The sequence below is a fragment of the Phyllostomus discolor genome, chromosome 5 (genome assembly GCF_004126475.2).
Source record: "Phyllostomus discolor isolate MPI-MPIP mPhyDis1 chromosome 5, mPhyDis1.pri.v3, whole genome shotgun sequence".
Lineage (NCBI taxonomy): Eukaryota > Metazoa > Chordata > Mammalia > Chiroptera > Phyllostomidae > Phyllostomus > Phyllostomus discolor.
In genome coordinates this window covers 123,596,617-123,614,618 of record NC_040907.2, presented here as the reverse complement: position 1 = coordinate 123,614,618, position 18,002 = coordinate 123,596,617, and the positions used below count along the sequence as shown (strand labels likewise).

The following is an 18,002-nucleotide window of genomic DNA, read 5'->3' as shown; positions in this document are numbered from 1 at the left end:
GTTGCTAACCCTCCATGTGATCTCCATTTCTGTGGTTCTGTTTCTGTTCTAGTTGTTTGCTCAGTTTGTTTTTGGTTTAGGTGTGGCTGTTAATAATTGTGAGTTTGCTGTCATTTTACTATACATGTGTTTTTATCTCCTTTTTCTTAGATAAGTCCCTTTAACATTTCATATAATAAGGGCTTGGTGATGATGAACTCCTTTAACTTGACCTTATTTGAGAAGCACTTTATCTGCCCTTCCATTCTAAATGAAAGCTTTGCTGGGTAGAGCAATCTTAGATGTAGGTCCTTGCCTTTCATGACTTGGAATACTTCTTTCTAGCCCCTTCTTGCCTGCATGGTCTCTTTTGAGAAATCAGCTGACAGTCTGATGGCCACTCCTTTGTAGGTTACTGTTCCCTTATCTCTTGCTGCTTCTAGGATTCTCTCCTTCATTTTTACCTTGGCTAATGTAATTATGATGTGCCTTGGTGTGTTCCTCCTTGGGTCCCACTTCTTTGGGATTCTCTGAGCTTCCTGGACTTCCTGGAAGTCTATTTTCTTTGCCAGATTGGGGAAGTTCTCTTTTATTACTTGTTCAAATAACTTTTCTACTTGTTGCTCTTCCTCTTCCCCTTCTGGTACCCCTATAATTTGGATGTTGGAATGTTTAAAGATGTCCTGGAGGTTCCTAAGCCTCTCCTCATTTTTTTGAATTCTTTCTCCATTCTTTTCTGTTTGATTTTTTTCTTTCTTCCTTCTGGTCCACTCTATTGTTTTGAGTCCCAGTTTCCTTCCCATCATTATTGGTTCCCTGTGCATTTTCCTTCATTTCTCTTATCGTAGCCTTCATTTTTTCATCTAATTTGCAACCAAATTCAACCAATTCTGTGAGCATCCTGATCATCAGTACTTTGAACTGTGCATCTGATAGGTTGGCTATCTCTTGGTTGCTTAAAAATATTGGCTATGATTTGTACTTCGGTTTGAGCCATTTTTTGGGGGGGGGGGGGTTCTGGTCGCACCTGTTATGTAGTGAGGGGTGGAGCCTTAGGTGTTCTCCAGGGCAGGACAACCCAGTTTCTGGGTTGTGATGCTGTATGTGGGGGCAGGGTCCAAGAGGAAACAATGGTGCTTGCTCCTCTCTCCGTCAGATTTCAGACCCTTCCGCCACTTCTCCCAAGCTAACTGGGACTTTCTGGTGCTAATTCCCATGTGGGTGGGCTTGTATATATTCTAGGACCCCATGGGTCTCTCCAACACAATATCCTGTGAGGCTAGGAGTCTCTCCCTGTGCCTCAACCCCCACAGGTGTTTTCAATCAGTGCCCCGAAGTTGTATTTCCCAGAGCTGGGACCCTGGGTGGCACAGTCTGTCTCACTGACCAATTTCATCTGGTTTATCTGTGCACGAATGTGGCCTGGACAGTCAGGTGCCTTGCACACAGTGCCTCGCTTCACAATTGCCACCTCGCTGGGTCTGCCAGCCACCTGTGTGCTGGGGATGACTTAAGCGCCTGGGATGGGTTAAGCTTTATGCGTGCTTTTTGTGCCACGACCCTGTCCGCCCAGCTGCTGGACTCTGCCCCTCCTACTGGTCTAGATCAATATGTATATTTTAACTCCTTGGTTGTCAGACTTCCATACAGTTCAATTTTCTGTCAGATCTGGTTGTTATCTTGTTTCTAAATTGTTGCTGACCTTAACTTGGTTGTGCAAGGAGGCACAGTGTGTCTACCTATGCCCCCATCTTGGCCGGAAGTTTCTTCTCTTTTTTTTTAATGGTAAACTTAACAGATATTTTCAGTAGACCAGTTTGTAGTGAATTTTCATTTCTTCTCACCCCTTCTTGTAAAAAGCCCAGAACTTGAATTGTTATTACTTTAAATGTTCTGTATCTGTTTTTATTAGCCATTTAGTGGAATTTTATGCTACTTGTTAAAATGATCATTGATGTACCCATTTTTTTTTAAACAGCACAGCACAGCCTTTGCCCCAGACTGTCATCTAACATTTGTCATTCCAGTTTGAGTTAACATGCTGAGCATTTTTTAAAAGAAGCTTTGTAATAAAACACTCTTTAAAGTGTAAAAAAAAAGAGATATCGCTTTGAAAAATACGTAGAAATTGAATAGATAGAAAAGAAGGGGCATTCAAGCTGGGGGCATGCCACTGGCAAAAGCATGGAAGTAGTCATTTATTTTACTGGCTATTGAAGATTGCATAAAGAAAATTAGCCCTGGCTGGCATAGCTCAGTGGATTGAGCATGGGCTGTGAACCAAAGTGTCATAGGTTCGATTCCCAGTCAGGGTACATACCTGGGTTGCAGGCCATGACCTCAGCAACTGCACATTGATGTTTCTTTCTCTCTCTCTCTCTCTCTCTCTCTCTCCCCCCCCACCCCTTCCCTCTCTAAAAATAAATAAATAAAATCTTTAAACTTTTCTAAAAAAAAAAAAAGAAAATTAAGGAAAAGTTAGATTAGGTCAACACTGTATTGACATTTGAATGCTAGGATTTTTCTTCTACAGGCAAAAGGAGAGGGTTACAATGAAGGGTATTAAGCAGAAAAATAAAGGATGAAAGTGGTATTTTATGAAGATTATTCTAACAGTACCAGGGAACAAGGAGAAAAACAGTGTGGATGTAGACAAGAGGTCTGTAATAAAGCTATTACAACACTATAGGCATTTGATAATGCAGAGTAGTGGAATCAAAAGGGAAGATGCACCCTGACTGGCATGGCTCAGTGAGCTGGGAGTTGTCCTGCAAACTGCAGGGTCAGTGGTTTGATTCCCAGTCAGGGCACATGTCTGGGCACATGTCTGGGTTGCAGGCCAGGTCCTCAGTTGGGGGCATGTGAAAGGCAATTGATAGGTGTTTCTGTTTCTCTCGCACATTGATGTTTCTCTCCCTCTCTCTAAAAGTATATAAAATCTTTTAAAACATAAATGAAGATGCAACCAACATTTTTAAAGAGAACCAACTAGTCTTGGGAATTAACCTGATAAGGGATCTGGGAAGGATGAGCAAGCAAGAAAGAGGAACATGGATAAGATCATGAGCTTGGGTGCCTAATGTAAGGATGTAGAGTCAATTTAGAACATGGGTGGCAAACACAAGGCCGCAGGCCGAATCCAGCTCTCCACCTTGTTTAATTGGCCCAGCACCTTGTTTCTATTCAGTGGCAGTGCCCAGCTCCCACTTAACTGTTAAGGAGTAGTTACATTTACAAAGTCCTAAAATTATATTCAGCCCTATGAAGGCAACTGCGAGGCTGATGTGGCCCCTTGGTGAAAATGAGTTTGATACCCCTGTTTTAGAAGATAAGGAGTTGAATTCACTAGTAGAATAATCTAGCTGCTGGTTTCTAGGGGGATGTCAGAGTTACAGATATTTGAGAGTTATCAGTAGTGAAAAGAAAACTGAGGGTAGATGGCCACTTAGAAAGTAAGACTGTGCCCTGGCTGGTGTAGCTCAGTGGATTGAGCGCAGGCCTGCGAACCAAAGCACCACCGGTTTGATTTCCAATCAGGGCACATGCCTGGGTTGCAGGCTATATCCCCAGTATGGGGTGTGCTAGAGGCAACCATACATTGACATTTCACTCCCTCTCCTTCTCCCTCCCTTCCCCATCTCTCTAAAATAAATAAATAAAATCTTTTTAAAAAGTAAAAAAAAAAAAAAAAAAAGAAAGTAAGACTGTGCTATTGGAAAATTGTATCTAAATAGCATGACAAGAAAGAGAAGCTAACAAAGGAAACAAAAATTGTCAGAGATCTAGGAGGCAATCCAACTTGTATTTTATGAAGGAGAGTGGTTCAATTATACAGACTGATAATTAAAGGGTAAGTGAGGATCTTAATGAAAAAAATTATTGATATTCAGCTTTTCTGAGGTATAATTTACATATGATAAAGTGTTCACTTTTAAGTGTATATTTTAATGCATTTTAACAAATATCTACACTTAGGTAACCACTATCACAATCAATATACAAGACTTTAAATACTCCCCCAAGCTCCCTTGTGCTCTTCACAGTTAATCCCCAGCTCCCAGCCCAAGGCAACCACTGACCTGCTTTCTGTCAATATAGATTAGTTTTGCTTTTTAAAGAACTTAACTTAAATGCAATGATACAGTGATACAGTATGTATTCTTTTGCATCTGGCTTATTAACTTAGCATAATGTTTTTGAGATTCATCCATGTTGTGTATATCAGTAATTTCTTTCTTTGCTAAGTGGTTTTTGATTATGTGGTTCCACAAAACTTTATTAACCATTTACCTATCTATAGGCGACTGGGTTGTTTCCAGTTTTTGCCTACTATAAATAAATCTGTTATGAATATTTGTATATAAATCTTTGCAAGGACATATGTTTCCATTTCTCTTGGGTAAATACCAAGGAGTGAAATCGCTGACGCACGTATGTGTAACTTTATTTTAAAACTACCTGGTTGTCTTCTTGGGAGAAAAGTCTGTTCAGGTCCTCTGCTCATTTTTTAATTGGATTATTTGTTTTTGTTTTTCAGTATGAGTCCTTTATATATTTTGGATATGAACTGTTATCAGAGGTGTTCTGTGCAAATATCATCTCCCATTTGGTAGATTGCCTTTTTGTTTTGTTGATGATTTCTTTTGCTGTGTAGAAGGTTTTTAGTTTGATACAGTCCCATTCATTTATTTTTCCTTTTCCTTCCCTTGCCTTTGGGATCAAATACAGTAAATTCTCCCTATATTTCCTCCTTTTTTTTCATTTTATAATTGTTTTTCAAGTACAGTTTACTCCATTTTCCCCCCACCACTACTCCTGCCCCACCCATCCCTACCTTCCACCCTGGATCCTACTCCCCAACCTCTGCTGGCTTTGTTCATGTGTCCTTTATATATGTTTCTTGACAGCCCTTCCCCTATTTTCCCCCATTATTCTCTTCTCCTCCCCTCTGGTTACTGTCAGTTTGTTCTTTATTTTAATGTCTCTGATTATATTTTGCTTGCTTGTTTGTTTTGTTGGTTAGGTTCTACTTATAGGTGAGATCATATAGTATTTGTCTTTCGGTGCCTGGCTTATTTAACTTAGCATAATGCTCTCCAGTTCCATCTGTACTGTCACAAAGGGTAGAAGCTCCTTATTTCTTTCTGTTGTATAGTATTCCATTGTGTAAATGTACCACAGTTTTTTATCCACTCATTTACCGATGGGCACTTAAGTTGCTTCTAGCACTTGGCAATTGTAAATTGTGCTGCTATGACTATGTAATTTATTATTTCAGATCTTATTGTTAGGTCTTTTACCATTTGAGTTAATTTTTTGTGTATGGTGACAAATAGCAGTCTAGATTCATTCTTTTGCATATGGCTTTCTGGTTTTCCCAGGACCATTTATTGAAGAGGTCTTCACTTCTCCATTGAATGTTTTTGGCTCCTTTGTCAAAAATTACTTACCCAAATACATGTGGGCTTATTTCTGGGCTCTCAATTCTGTTCCATTGGTTTGAGTGTCTGTTTTTTTCTGCCAATATCATGCTGTTTTGATTATTGTACTTTGTAGTATAATTTGAAGTCAGGGAGTCTGATACCTCAGTTTTGCTCTTTTTTCCTCAGGATTGCTTTGGTTATTTATGTCTTTTGTGGTTCTATACAAATCTGATGATTTTTTTGTTCTACAGAGTCCAGCAGAAGTAATGCCTGCTTGAGTGTAGTTGGTAGGGTTATAATATAGGTGTAATAATTTATAGTTTTAATTTGAACATTTCACCTAAAATGTCATATGGCGTGCTGGAGTGTGATATTGTTATATTATAGAATTACATGCTTATGATTTGGTAATAAAAGATTTTGTAATAAAAAGGGGCATTGTTTGTGCCAGAACCTGTATTTCTTTTTTTAAAAGTGCCATTGGGATTTGGACAGGGATTGCATTAAATCTGTATATTGCTTTGTGTAATATGGTCATTCTAACTATGTCAATGGCCAACAGATATACAAAATGATGCTCAACTTCACTAGCTATTACAGAAATGCAAATCAAAACTACAATGAGATACTATCTCACACCTGTGAGAATGACTATTATCAACAAGAGAAATAATAACAAGTGTGGGAGAGGTTGTGGAGAAAAAGGAACCCTCATTCACTGCTGGTGGAAATGTAGACTCCTACAGCCGCTATGGAAAATGGTTTGGAGCACATAGCAGCACAATTTACAATAGTTAAGTGCTGGAAGCAACCTAAGTGTCCATCAGTACATGAGTGAATCAAAAAAACTGTGGTACATTTACACAGAGGAATATTACACAGCAGAAAGAAAGGAGCTCCTACCCTTCACAACAGCATGGATGGAACTGGAGAATATTATGCTAAATGAAATAAGCCAGGCAGTGAAAGACAAATACCATATGATCTCACAAATAAGTGGAACCTAATCAACAAAACAAACAAGCAAGCAAAATACAACCAGAGACATTGAAATACAGAACAAATTGACAGTAACCAGAGGGGAGGGGGAAAGGGATAATAGGGAAAAATAGGGGAAGGTCCATCAAGGAACATGTATGGAAGACACAATGGACAAAGCCAAAAGGGGTAGGTTTGAGGGTGGGAGATGGAGATGAATGGGGTGGGGGGCCATGGTGGGGTGAAAATGGAGAAAACTGTACTTGAACAACAATAAAAAATAATAATTAAAAAGGAGAAAAAAGACATAGAAACAATAGTGTCCTTTTATAGATGATTAAATAAAGAAGATATGGTGCCTATACACAATAGAATACTTCATGGCCATAAAAAAGGTGAAATAATGCCACTTGTGACACAATGGATGGACCTTGAGAACACCATGCTAAATGAAGTAAGGCAGGTAGAAAAAGTCAAGAACTGTATGATTTAACTCATATGTGAGCTATAAAACAGAAAGTAACAAATGAGCAAACAAGACAAAAAAACAAAACCTTATAACAGTTTGGTAGTTTCCAGAGGGAAAAGGGGATGGGAGAGAGGTAATAAAGGGTAAAAAGGGTCTAATATATATTTAACTTTGAGTAGTGAATACAGTGCAATATATAGATGATGTATTATAGAATTGTACTCTTGAAACCTATATACTTGTATTAACCAGTGTCACCCCAATAAATTTAATTAAAAATGAAACTTCCTAGTTATACCATTTGGTATTCCCACCAGAAATGTTTGAGAATTGCAGTAACTGCATATCCTTTCTATAACTTTATTAATCTTCATCGGTCTTCTTAATTTTAGCAGGTCTAGTGGTAAACTGCACTGATTTTCAAATGCGAAACCAAACTTACAAACTACTTGGATTGGATAGCTTATCTTTTATATATGTTGCTAAAATTGATAGGCTATTTGTCAAGAATTTTTGTGTCTAGGTTCATGAAGTTTATGCTCTCCTTAGATGGATTTGTCTGGTTTTGGTATCATGATGACAAGCATTCTCAAACTTCAATAATGGAAGTATTCCCTCTTCTATTTTCTAAGTTTGTGATAGGAAGAGGGTAGGCCAGGAGTGTCTTTGTGAGAGATTTTTACTTACACATTTAATCCTTAGGAGATATAGGGCTACTCAAATTTTCTCTTTGTTCCTGAGTAAACTTTTTATGCCTGTCAAGGTATTTACATTTCACCTAAGTTGTTGAATTTGTTGACATTAAGTTGTTAATAATTTTCCCTTACTGTATTTCTAATATGGATAAGACTTGCAGCAGTGTCTCCTTTCATTCCTGATTGATGGGAATGTAGACTTGTACAGCCAGATACATTGGTACAATGTATCTTCTTTTTTTCCAATCAAATTTATCAATTTAATTGATCTTTTCAAAAAATCTCATACTGGTCTCATTAATTTTCTCTGTTTTTGGCTGTTCCCCATTGCATTGATTTCTATTCTGAAATTCATTATATTAGGGCTCTGTCTGTCGTTGATAGAAGAAATAAAACTTACTTGTGCTTTTCATCATTACAATCTGAAAACATTTCCAAAGTACAGGGACAGATTAGCTCCACGCTACACAGAAAACTGGTACTAAAGTAGCACCTAATAGTTGTTAAGGTAGTTCCTGCAGACCTGTTTCTCTGTGTACAGGATCTTAGGTCCTCAACAAAGAATTTATAGCAGTGTTCTCTGAAGACCATCAAGCTGTGTCTGGGAGGCTGTAGCTCTGAATATGTAGCAGTTGAGGAGGGACAGGTTCCTTCGTGCTGAAACAGGTCACAGCTCATTCACTGGGATGTAATCTGTACACTCAAAGTTGAGGTGATGAGTGAGAGGAAATCTATTGCCAAGCCCCACAGACATAGCTCCTGTCAAAGAAAAAAATCCTCCTGATCCACATATCCTTCTATTTCTTACAGGAAATTTGGCTCCATTATAATCTATAGCAGAGGTGTCAAACTCATTTTCACCCGGGGCTACATCAGCTTTGCAGCTGCTGTCAAAGGGCTGAAATAATTTTAGGACTGTATAAATGTAACTACTCCTTAATTGTTAAGGAGTTGAAATTACATTAGACCCTTTGAAGGCAACTCTGAGGCTAATGAGGCCCCCGGTGAAAATGAGTTTGACACCCCTGATCTATAGGCCCACTGTCATATATGCAATCCATCACTGAGCAAAACATGGCTATGCAGCACATGACTGTATAACATATTATTGAAAATAATAAAAAAGACATGAGTAGTATGAGGATTTAGAGGAAAAAGGTAACACTCTCATTATTGACAGATGACATGATAATCATATTCAAGAAAAAAACAATAGAATTAATAATGTGTTAGAATCAATGAGTCAAAGAAGACTGTTGTATACAAGTTAAATGTAAAAATAATAATATACAGTAGAAGAAAGCTAAGATGGCAGCCTAGGTAAACACAACTCACCTCCTCACACAACCACATCAAAATTACAACTAAACTACAGAACAATCATTATTCCAAACTGCCAGAAACTGAGCTGAACAGAGTCCTACAACTATGGAACTAAAGAAGACACCACATCAAAACTGGTAGGAGAGGTAGAGACACAGAATGGGCTGGTTCCACACACACTTGTGGCAGATAAAAATCAGAAGGGATATCCCAGCCCCACAACAGTCCCCCCACTCCCAGCCCAGTGTTCCAGTGCCAGGAAGATAAGTCCCCATAAATTCTGGCTCTAAAAACTAGTGGGGATTGCAGCTGTGGAAAACAGAAACTGCTGAATTCCCAGGCAGTTCCTATTAAATGGCCCATACATGGGCCTATTCAGACTCATTCCCCCTGAGCTCCAGCACTGGGGCAGCAGCTTGAAAGGCACCAGGGGCAGATAGGGCCAAACTGAAGTGTCTAGCATCAGGACGGGAGCTCAGGGGCAGCTTTCTTCCAGAGAGACCTGCTGGCAGAGGCCATTGTTGCTTTTCTGAATCCTCCCATCCCACAGGACTGGCAGACAGGTGCCATATCTGAGACACCATTAACCTGGCTTTCACTATTTGCTCTACCCTGGTGATTCCATGAGGCTTTGACTCACCCAACTTATAGGCCCACCCAAGCTGTTAACAGTGGCTTTTCCATATAAATGATTTGTCTTGGCTCAGGCTTCAGATCTTCCTAAATCCTCTCAAACAAACATCATCTGGCCCCAGGAAGTCCCTGTACCTCTTCCTAAATGCCCCAGGCCTGGCACTAGCCAGCAGGCCTTGGTTCACAGCATGGCCTCACTGGGGCACCTCCAAGCCCAATACCAATTAGCATCCATCTGTAGATCACTTTGTAGCTCATGCCAGGTGGCCCCTGACAGAACACAGGTGGTGGCTGACTGTGACCAGCACCTCAAAGAAAGCCCCAGAGCCTGTGCATCCAATGCACAGCTACAGACCATGTCAGAGTACCACTACCCAACTCTTCCACAAGCGACACACTCAAGGGGCAGACTCAGTAGACACAAGAGGCCTGATGAAGTAAATTCTGCTCTGTGGAGTGGGCCCCTGCACAGCTGATCCTCCACAGTAGTCAGAGGTCACGGCCAGTCCTTGCAGCTGATCAACCTTGATAAATCCCTTCCATTGACCTGCCAATAGCAATCAAGGCTCAACTACAAGAGGACTGTACACACACCATACGGTGGGTACACCTCAAGTACTCAGCTTGAGTGATAGGAAAGGCTGTGCCACTAGACCATACAGGACACCAACTATGTTAGTCCACTCTACCAGGCCTGAGAGACATAGAGGTCAAAACACTGGTTATAAGGATGCTGAATGAACTTAGGGGAAGAGCAGATGAACTCAGAGAGAAATTCAATAGTGTAAAAAATGACATGGAAATCATAAAAAAGAACCAATCAGAAATGAAGCATATACTAACTGAAAGTTAACATAATTGAAATGATAAAGACTGAATCTTAAAAGCAACAACACAAAGTTGGTTATTTACTTACAATGGAATTCCCATAAGACTGTCAGCTAATTTCTCAGAAGAAACTTTGCAGGCTGAAAGGGACTGGCAAGAAATATTCATAGTCATGAAAAGCAAAGACCTACAACCAAGATTACTCTACCCAGCAAAGCTATTGTTTAGAGTCAAAAGGCAGATAAAGAGCTTCCTAAACAAGAAAAAGCTAAAAGTTCATCATCATCAAACTATTATTATATTAAATGTTAAAGAGTTTTCTTTAAGAAGAAGATAAAAAATATGAACAATAAAATGGCAACAAATACATATCTATCAGCAAATGAATCTAAAAAACATAGCCCTGGTTGGTGTGGCTCAGTGGACTGAGTGCCGGCCTGCAAACCAAAGTGTCACCAGTTCAATTCCCAGTCAGGGCAAATGCCTGGGTTGCAGGCCAGGTCCCCAGTAGAGGGTACACAAGAGACAACCACACATTGATGTGTCTCTCCCTGTTTCCTTCCCTTCCACTCTCTCTAAAAATAAATAAAATATTTTTTAAAAAATTTTAAATAAAAACAAAATAAACAAACAAGTAGAGCAGAAACAGAATCACAGATACAGAGAATATTTTGGTGGTTGCCAGACGGGAGGAGGGTTGGTGGATCAGGTAAAAAAGGTGAAAGGATTAAGTAGTACAAATTGATAGTTAAAGAATAGTCATAGGGGTATAAAGTACAGCATAGGAAACAGAGTAGCCAAAGAACACAAAGAAGATATGTATGCATGACCCATGGGCATGGACAATTGTGTGAGGATGCCCGAGGGAGTGAGTGGGTAGGTTGGAGGGGGGCAAAGAGGAAAAATTGGGATAACTCTAATAGCATAACCAATAAAATGCAATTTAAAAAATAAATAAAGAACAACAGCATACCGTAAAATCTAAAATGCATAAAATCAATAACATAACCACTAAAAAATACCAACAATAACTGGCTAGAAAATAAAATTAAAATAAGATCCTATTATGATAACAATAGAATCTATAAAATATCTATGAATTACTTAAAGAGGGCCTCATTGAGGAGAATGTTAAAACTTCAGTAAAGTACATAGAAGATGATACAAGTAAATGGGAAAATCTTAACATACTTGGATGGAAGAATTTAAATAATATATATATGTTAATTATCCCTAAATTAATCTATAAATACAATCTAGTTCAAATAAAAATTTCAACTGGATTTTAATATACTCTATAAACTCACTGTAAAATCCATATATGTGAATAAAGGTCCATGAATAGCTAAGTCTGGTATAAAAAAGCAAGTAAATTAGAGAAACTCATATACCAGATATTAAGGCATACCACAACAGCACAGCAATAAAGAGTGTGATGTTATTTTAAGATCAGATAAAAAAGACAGAATAAAGAGCTCAAAGACATAAGAGCTTATTTCCCCCTTAAATCTGAGGGGGAAATATTATTGTTTAATTAATGATTTTGACAAAACTAGATCCTTATATGGAGAAAAATTAAATTGGATGCCCACCTAGCATCACAACGATGAAATCTGGATAAAGATCTAAATGTAAAATTACCATGATAAAGTTAATTGAAGAAAATAAGGTGAGACAGGAAGAACTACTAAAACAAAACTTCAAAGGCACAAAACTACAAAGGATAAAGGAACAATACAATCAACTAATTAAACCCAATTGATATCTATTGGAACAGTCAGTCAACAACAGCAGAATACACATTTTTTCAAGTATTTATAGAACACTTTTTCAGGAAAGGTCATATAAGTATATCATAAAACTGATCAAAATCAATGTTACAGAATTCAAACCATGCAAAGTATGTTTTCTAATCACAATGAAATTAAATTAGAAATAAAAAACAATGATATATGGAAAAATTCCCAACTATTTAGAAAATAAAAAACATACTGCTAAATAACCATGATTCCAGCCACTCAAATCCTAAGTATATCCAAAAGAAACAAAAACATATATCCATACAAAGACTCGTAGATGAACATCCACAGCAGCTTTAATAGCCCCAAACTGGAAAAGAACCAAATATCTATAAACAGGTGAATAGATAAACATATTGTAGCATATTCATATAATGGGAAACTATTTAGCAATATAAAAGGATTAACTCCTGGTATAGGCAAAAGCATGTCTGAATCTCAAAATAATTATACATATGTGAAAAAGTCAGACATGAAAGACTACATACTGTGCAATTCTATTTAATTCCAGAAATTCTTGAAAATTCTAAATTTTTCTGAAATTCTAAAAATTCTAGAAAATGCAAACTCATGTATGGTGACAGAAGCTAACTGGTTCTCTGGCAATGGGGGCAAGAAAAAAAGAATATGAATGGGCACAAGGAAAGTGTGTGAGATTTTGGATATGTTCATTATCTTGATTGTGGTGCTATTTTCATAGGTGTGTTATATGTCAAAACTTATCAAATTGTACATTTAACTATATTCAGTTTATCTAATATCAATTATACCTCAAACTGTTGAAAGTATATGCACACAAAATAAGAATATGCAATAACATATAAATAAAATAACATATGCAAGAAACACATAAATAAAAACACACAGTAGAATGACCAAGTTCCTAAAGTGAAGAAAAAAAGAATGGCAATGAAGAACAGGGGAAAAAAGGGAGTGTACAAATACGTAAGTAAATTAAGAATCACAAGAGAGGGACCTTATATGTTGGGGAAGAGAGTAAGGAGAAAAAAAAATTTAATCTGCTAGAATAATACTCCTTTTAGGGGTGCACAGAGATAGCAAATTCTCTAAGATAAAAAACACTGAATAGCAACATTAAAAGCTTTAGACTTTCAATCATGTCAACGAGGAAATACATTGGAGGATTCTTCCCTGGTATCCCTGGAACAACTCAAAACTCCACCTGTTCATTTCACAAATATTTACTGAGTACCTACTATGTGCCTAGTTCCATTCATAAGGCCAGTAATTTTTTCCAATAGCCACTAATCATCTCCATTCCTTTGTCCTACCTGGGGGGGCTTCCACCTTGATTGCTATTGTAGAAGAACCACTAGTGATTCTCCAAGGACCAAAACTGGATTCTGTTTTCCCTCCTTCTTCAACATACTCTACAGTACCAGCACTCTTCTGCTTTGTTACTCGGGCCTGCTGCTGTTTGAAGGCCTCATGAAATGCCATTTCCATTCGAATACTATTGTTTTGAATTTCATAGTATATACCTGGAGAAAGAAAGATGCTGAAATAAATGTGACTGATTTGCCACCATCATCTACTGAAGAATTGTAATATTTCACTTACACTTTTCACATTTTTTACTAAAGTTTAAGAACTACATGAAGAGCCATTAAACAGTAGAAAGACAAAGGAGAATCTTATAATGTAATAAAAACACATTCAGATCACAGGAAAATATCATACCAAGTAAAGTCCAGGCTATAACACTGGTTGGTTCCAAGCAAGTAGCATCCTCAAAGAAAATTTCTGCCTGCTCATAGTTCTCCAGCAGGACAGCCAAGACACCACACAGCAACAAGCTGAGGAGATATCACCAACATGATTAACAGCATGATCCAGTATCACAGTCATGGAGTAAAGACCACTTCATATAAAAGCTTATCTGCTCCTACTCATTCCCCATCTCTCTTCACACATACCTGTGGATATGATTCTGGTTGAGGGAAAGGGCTTTCCGAAAACATTCTTGTGCTTTGATGTTGTCCTCAATTAGAAGGCAGAAGGCTCCATAGTCCAGCCAGTGTTCCAGGTTCTGGGGCTCACGAGCCAGCCTCTACAGCACGAAGTATCAGGAGAACCAAAGTTATTTTACACTATGTTATATTTAATGGACATGACATCACACAGGAGCACTCTATAAATACTATAAGCTCTATGAAAGCAGAAACTATGGCTTCTTTTCTGCTTACCACTGACTTCTGAATGCCTAATACAGTCAGTATTCTGGCTTACAGTCAAATCAATAAATATTTATTAAGAATAACTTAAAAATTGATTGCTTTCTGGTATTTGTGTTCTGGTTACTATAAGCTCATCCAATTACTTAGGAAGCTAATGACTAATTTTATGGTTCGTATTAAAGATTCATATACATTCATTTTTGTCATAATCTTAATTGGAAAATATGTTTATCTAAAAATATTCAAAAAAGCACCTCATAATAAATGAAAACTATAAAATATTGCTGAAAGAAGTTAAAGCAGACATAAATAAATAGAAACACACTCCACATTCATGGATTGGAAGACTTAATATGTTAAGATGTCAATACTACACAAATCAAATTACAGATTCAATGTAGTCTCTATCAAAGTCCTAATTTTTTTTGAGAAATAGAAAAACCCATCCTAAAATTGATATGGAATGTCAACGAAACCAAATAGCCAAAACAATCTTTAAAAAGAAAAATAAAACTGGAGAACTCACACTTACTGATTTCAAAACTTACAAAGCTAAGGCTTCTTTTTTTCACAATAGGTTTGTTTCCAGAACACAGGTGTCATGAAAACCACCACTAATCAAAGCCGAAATGGGAAAGATAAACACTCATATTGACATCATCATCTTTGGACATGTAGACTCCAGCAAGACTACCATTACCGGCAATCTGATCTACAAATGTGGTGAGACTGACAAAGGAAACATTGAAAAATTTGAGGAGAAGAATGCTAAGATGGGGATAGGCTCCTTCAAGTATGCCTAAGTCTTGGATAAACTGAAAGCTGAATGTCAGTGTAGTAACACCATTGATGTTACCCTGTGGAAATTTGAGGCAAGCAAATATTATGTGACCATTATTGATACAGATACCAAGGATACAGAGACTTTATTAAAAACATGATTAAAGGCACATCTCAGGCTGACTGTGTTGTCCTGACTGTTGCTGCTGATGTTGGTGAATGTGAAGAAGGTATCTCCAAGAATGGGCAGGCCCGTGACCATGCCCTTCTGGTTTACACACTGGGTGTGAAACGATTATTCGTGTTAAAATGGATCCCACTGAGTTGCACTACAGTCAGAAGTGATATGAGGGAATTGTTAAAGAAGTCAGTACCTACATTAAGAAAATCGGCCATAATCTTGACAGTAGCATTTGTGCCAATTTTTGGTTGAAATAGTGACAACAAGCTGGAGCCAAGTGCTAATATGCCTTGGTTCAAGGGATGGAAAGTCACCCACATGGCAATGGCAATGGAACCACACTGCTTGAAGCTCTGGATTGCATCCTGCCACCACTTCATCCAACTGACTGTGTCTGCCCCTCCAGCATGTCTACAAAATTGGTGGTATTGGTACTGTCCCTGTGGGCTGAGTGGAGACAGGTGTTCTAAACCCTGCATGGTGGTCACTTTTCCTTCAGTCAAAGTTACAGCTTAAGTCAAGTCTGTTGAAATTACTATGAAGCTTTGAATTAAGCCCTTCCTGGAGACCATGTGGGCTTTCATGTCAAGAACATGCCTGTCAAAAATAGTCATTGTGGCAATGTGGCTGATGACAGCAAAAAATGACTCATTAATGGAAGCAGCTGGCTTCTCAGTTCAAGTGATTACCCTGAGCCATCCAGGCCAAATAAGTGCTGGGTATGCACCTGTGCTGGCTTGTCACATAGCTCACACTGCTTGCAAATTTGCTGGGCTGAAGGAAGTTGATCATCATTCTGGGAAAAGCTGGAAGATGGCCTAAAGTGTTTGAAATCTGGCAATACTGCCATTGTTGATATGGTTCCTGACAAGCCCATGTGTGTTGAGACCTTCTCTGACCATCCTCTTCTGGACTGTTTTGCTGTTTGTGACATGAGACAGAGTTGCTGTGGGTGTCATCAAAGCAGTAGACAATAAGACAGCTGGAGCTGGCAAAGTTACCAAGTTGCCCAGGATGCTCAGAAGGCTAAATAAATATTATCCCTGAAACTTGCCATGCCAGTCTTAATCAGTGGGGGAAGAATGGCCTCAGAACTGGTTGTCTGAATTAGACATTTAAATTTAATAGTAAAAGATTGGGTAATGATTACAATACATCATAAAAATCTTCAGAAGGAAGTGAAAATGTTTTAGACCATTTGGGGGTTTTGTATGGTATTTTTAAATTATTAGATTTTAAAATCAGTACAGAACTTTGAGACCCATTAAAACAAAGTTTAATGAGATTTGGGTGGTGAACACACAATACAATATATAGATCATGTAACCTATATAATTTTATTAACCAATGCCACCTCAATAAATTCAATAAAAAAAATAAATCACACAGGTTAATGAGAAAAAAATTACAAATTGGTGTGGTACTGGTATAAACACACACACAAAGACTAATGGAATAGAATAGACAGCCCAGAAATAAACTCTTGCATATATAGCCAAACTATTTTAGACAAAGGTATCAAGAACATTCAATAGGGAAGGTACATGGCCCTGGCCAGGTAGCTCAGTTGTTTAGAGCATTGTCCCAATATGCCAAGGTTGTGGGTTCAATTCCTAGTCAGGGCACATAGAAGAATGAACCAATTAATACATCGATAAGTGGAACAACAAATTCACGTTTCTCTCTCTCTCATTCTCTCTCTTTCTCTCTATCTTTCTCTCCCCCCTTCTTCTCTTTCTCCAAAATAAATAAAGAAGGAAGGTAGGAAGGGAGGGAGGGAGGGAAGGACAGTCTTTTCAACAAATAGTTCTAGGGAAACTGGATATCTACATAGAAAAGAATAAAGTTGAACCCTTAGTTAACACTATATTAAAAAATAATTCAAATTAGATCAAAGACCTAAACATAAGACCTAAAACTATAAAACTTTTAAAAGAAAACATAGGACAATAGCTTCAGGACATTGGACTTAACAATGATTTCTTGCAAATGATATCAAGGCACAGGCCACAAAAGAAAAAATAGACAAATTGAACTCCAGAAATATTAAAAACTTTTGTACATCAAAATAAACTATCTACAGAGTAAATATATAACTCACAGTGAGTTGGGGAGAAATGGGAAAGAAAATTTGCAAACCATATATGTGGTAAGGGATTAATATTCAGAATATTGTAAATAAAGAATTCCCAAAACTCAATAAAATCTCACTCAGAAATGGGCAAAGGACTTGAATAGATATTTTCCCAAAGATCTGATCTACAAATGGCCAAAAAGCATAGGAAAAGAGGTTCGACATCACTAATTGTCAAGGAATCAAACCACAGTGAAATCCCACCTCTCACCCATTAGGATAGCTATTATCAACAAAACAGAAAATAACAACTGTTGATGAGGAGGTGGAGAAATTAGAACTCTTGTACAATGTGGGAATGTAAAATGAAGCCACTTTGGAAAACAATAAAGAAAAATTAAGCCACTTTGGTTCCTCAAAAAAATTAAAAATAGAATTGCTCTACAATACAATGATCCTACTTCTGTGTATATACTCAAGAATTAAAAGCAGAGCTTCAAAGATATATGTGTACATCCATATTCATAGAAGCATTATTCATAATAGCTAAAAGGTATAAGCACAGCCCACTGACAGATATATGGATGAGTGAAATGTGGTATAATACACAATGGAATATTATTTAGCCCTAAAAAGGAAAGA

The 18,002-nt window shown here is 37.7% G+C and overlaps 1 protein-coding gene and 1 pseudogene across 1 annotated transcript in view; one reads left to right on the top strand and one right to left on the bottom strand.

The window, feature by feature from the left end:
- CFAP70 (cilia and flagella associated protein 70) overlaps positions 1-18,002 on the bottom strand; it is a 116,493-nt gene that overhangs the window by 32,300 nt on the left and 66,191 nt on the right. Inside the window, 3 exon segments of the mRNA XM_028513969.2 lie at positions 13,420-13,629; positions 13,829-13,944; positions 14,065-14,198. Of these exon segments, the coding sequence (XP_028369770.1) occupies positions 13,420-13,629; positions 13,829-13,944; positions 14,065-14,198 (460 nt within the window).
- Positions 14,919-16,468, top strand: LOC118500808 (annotated as a pseudogene).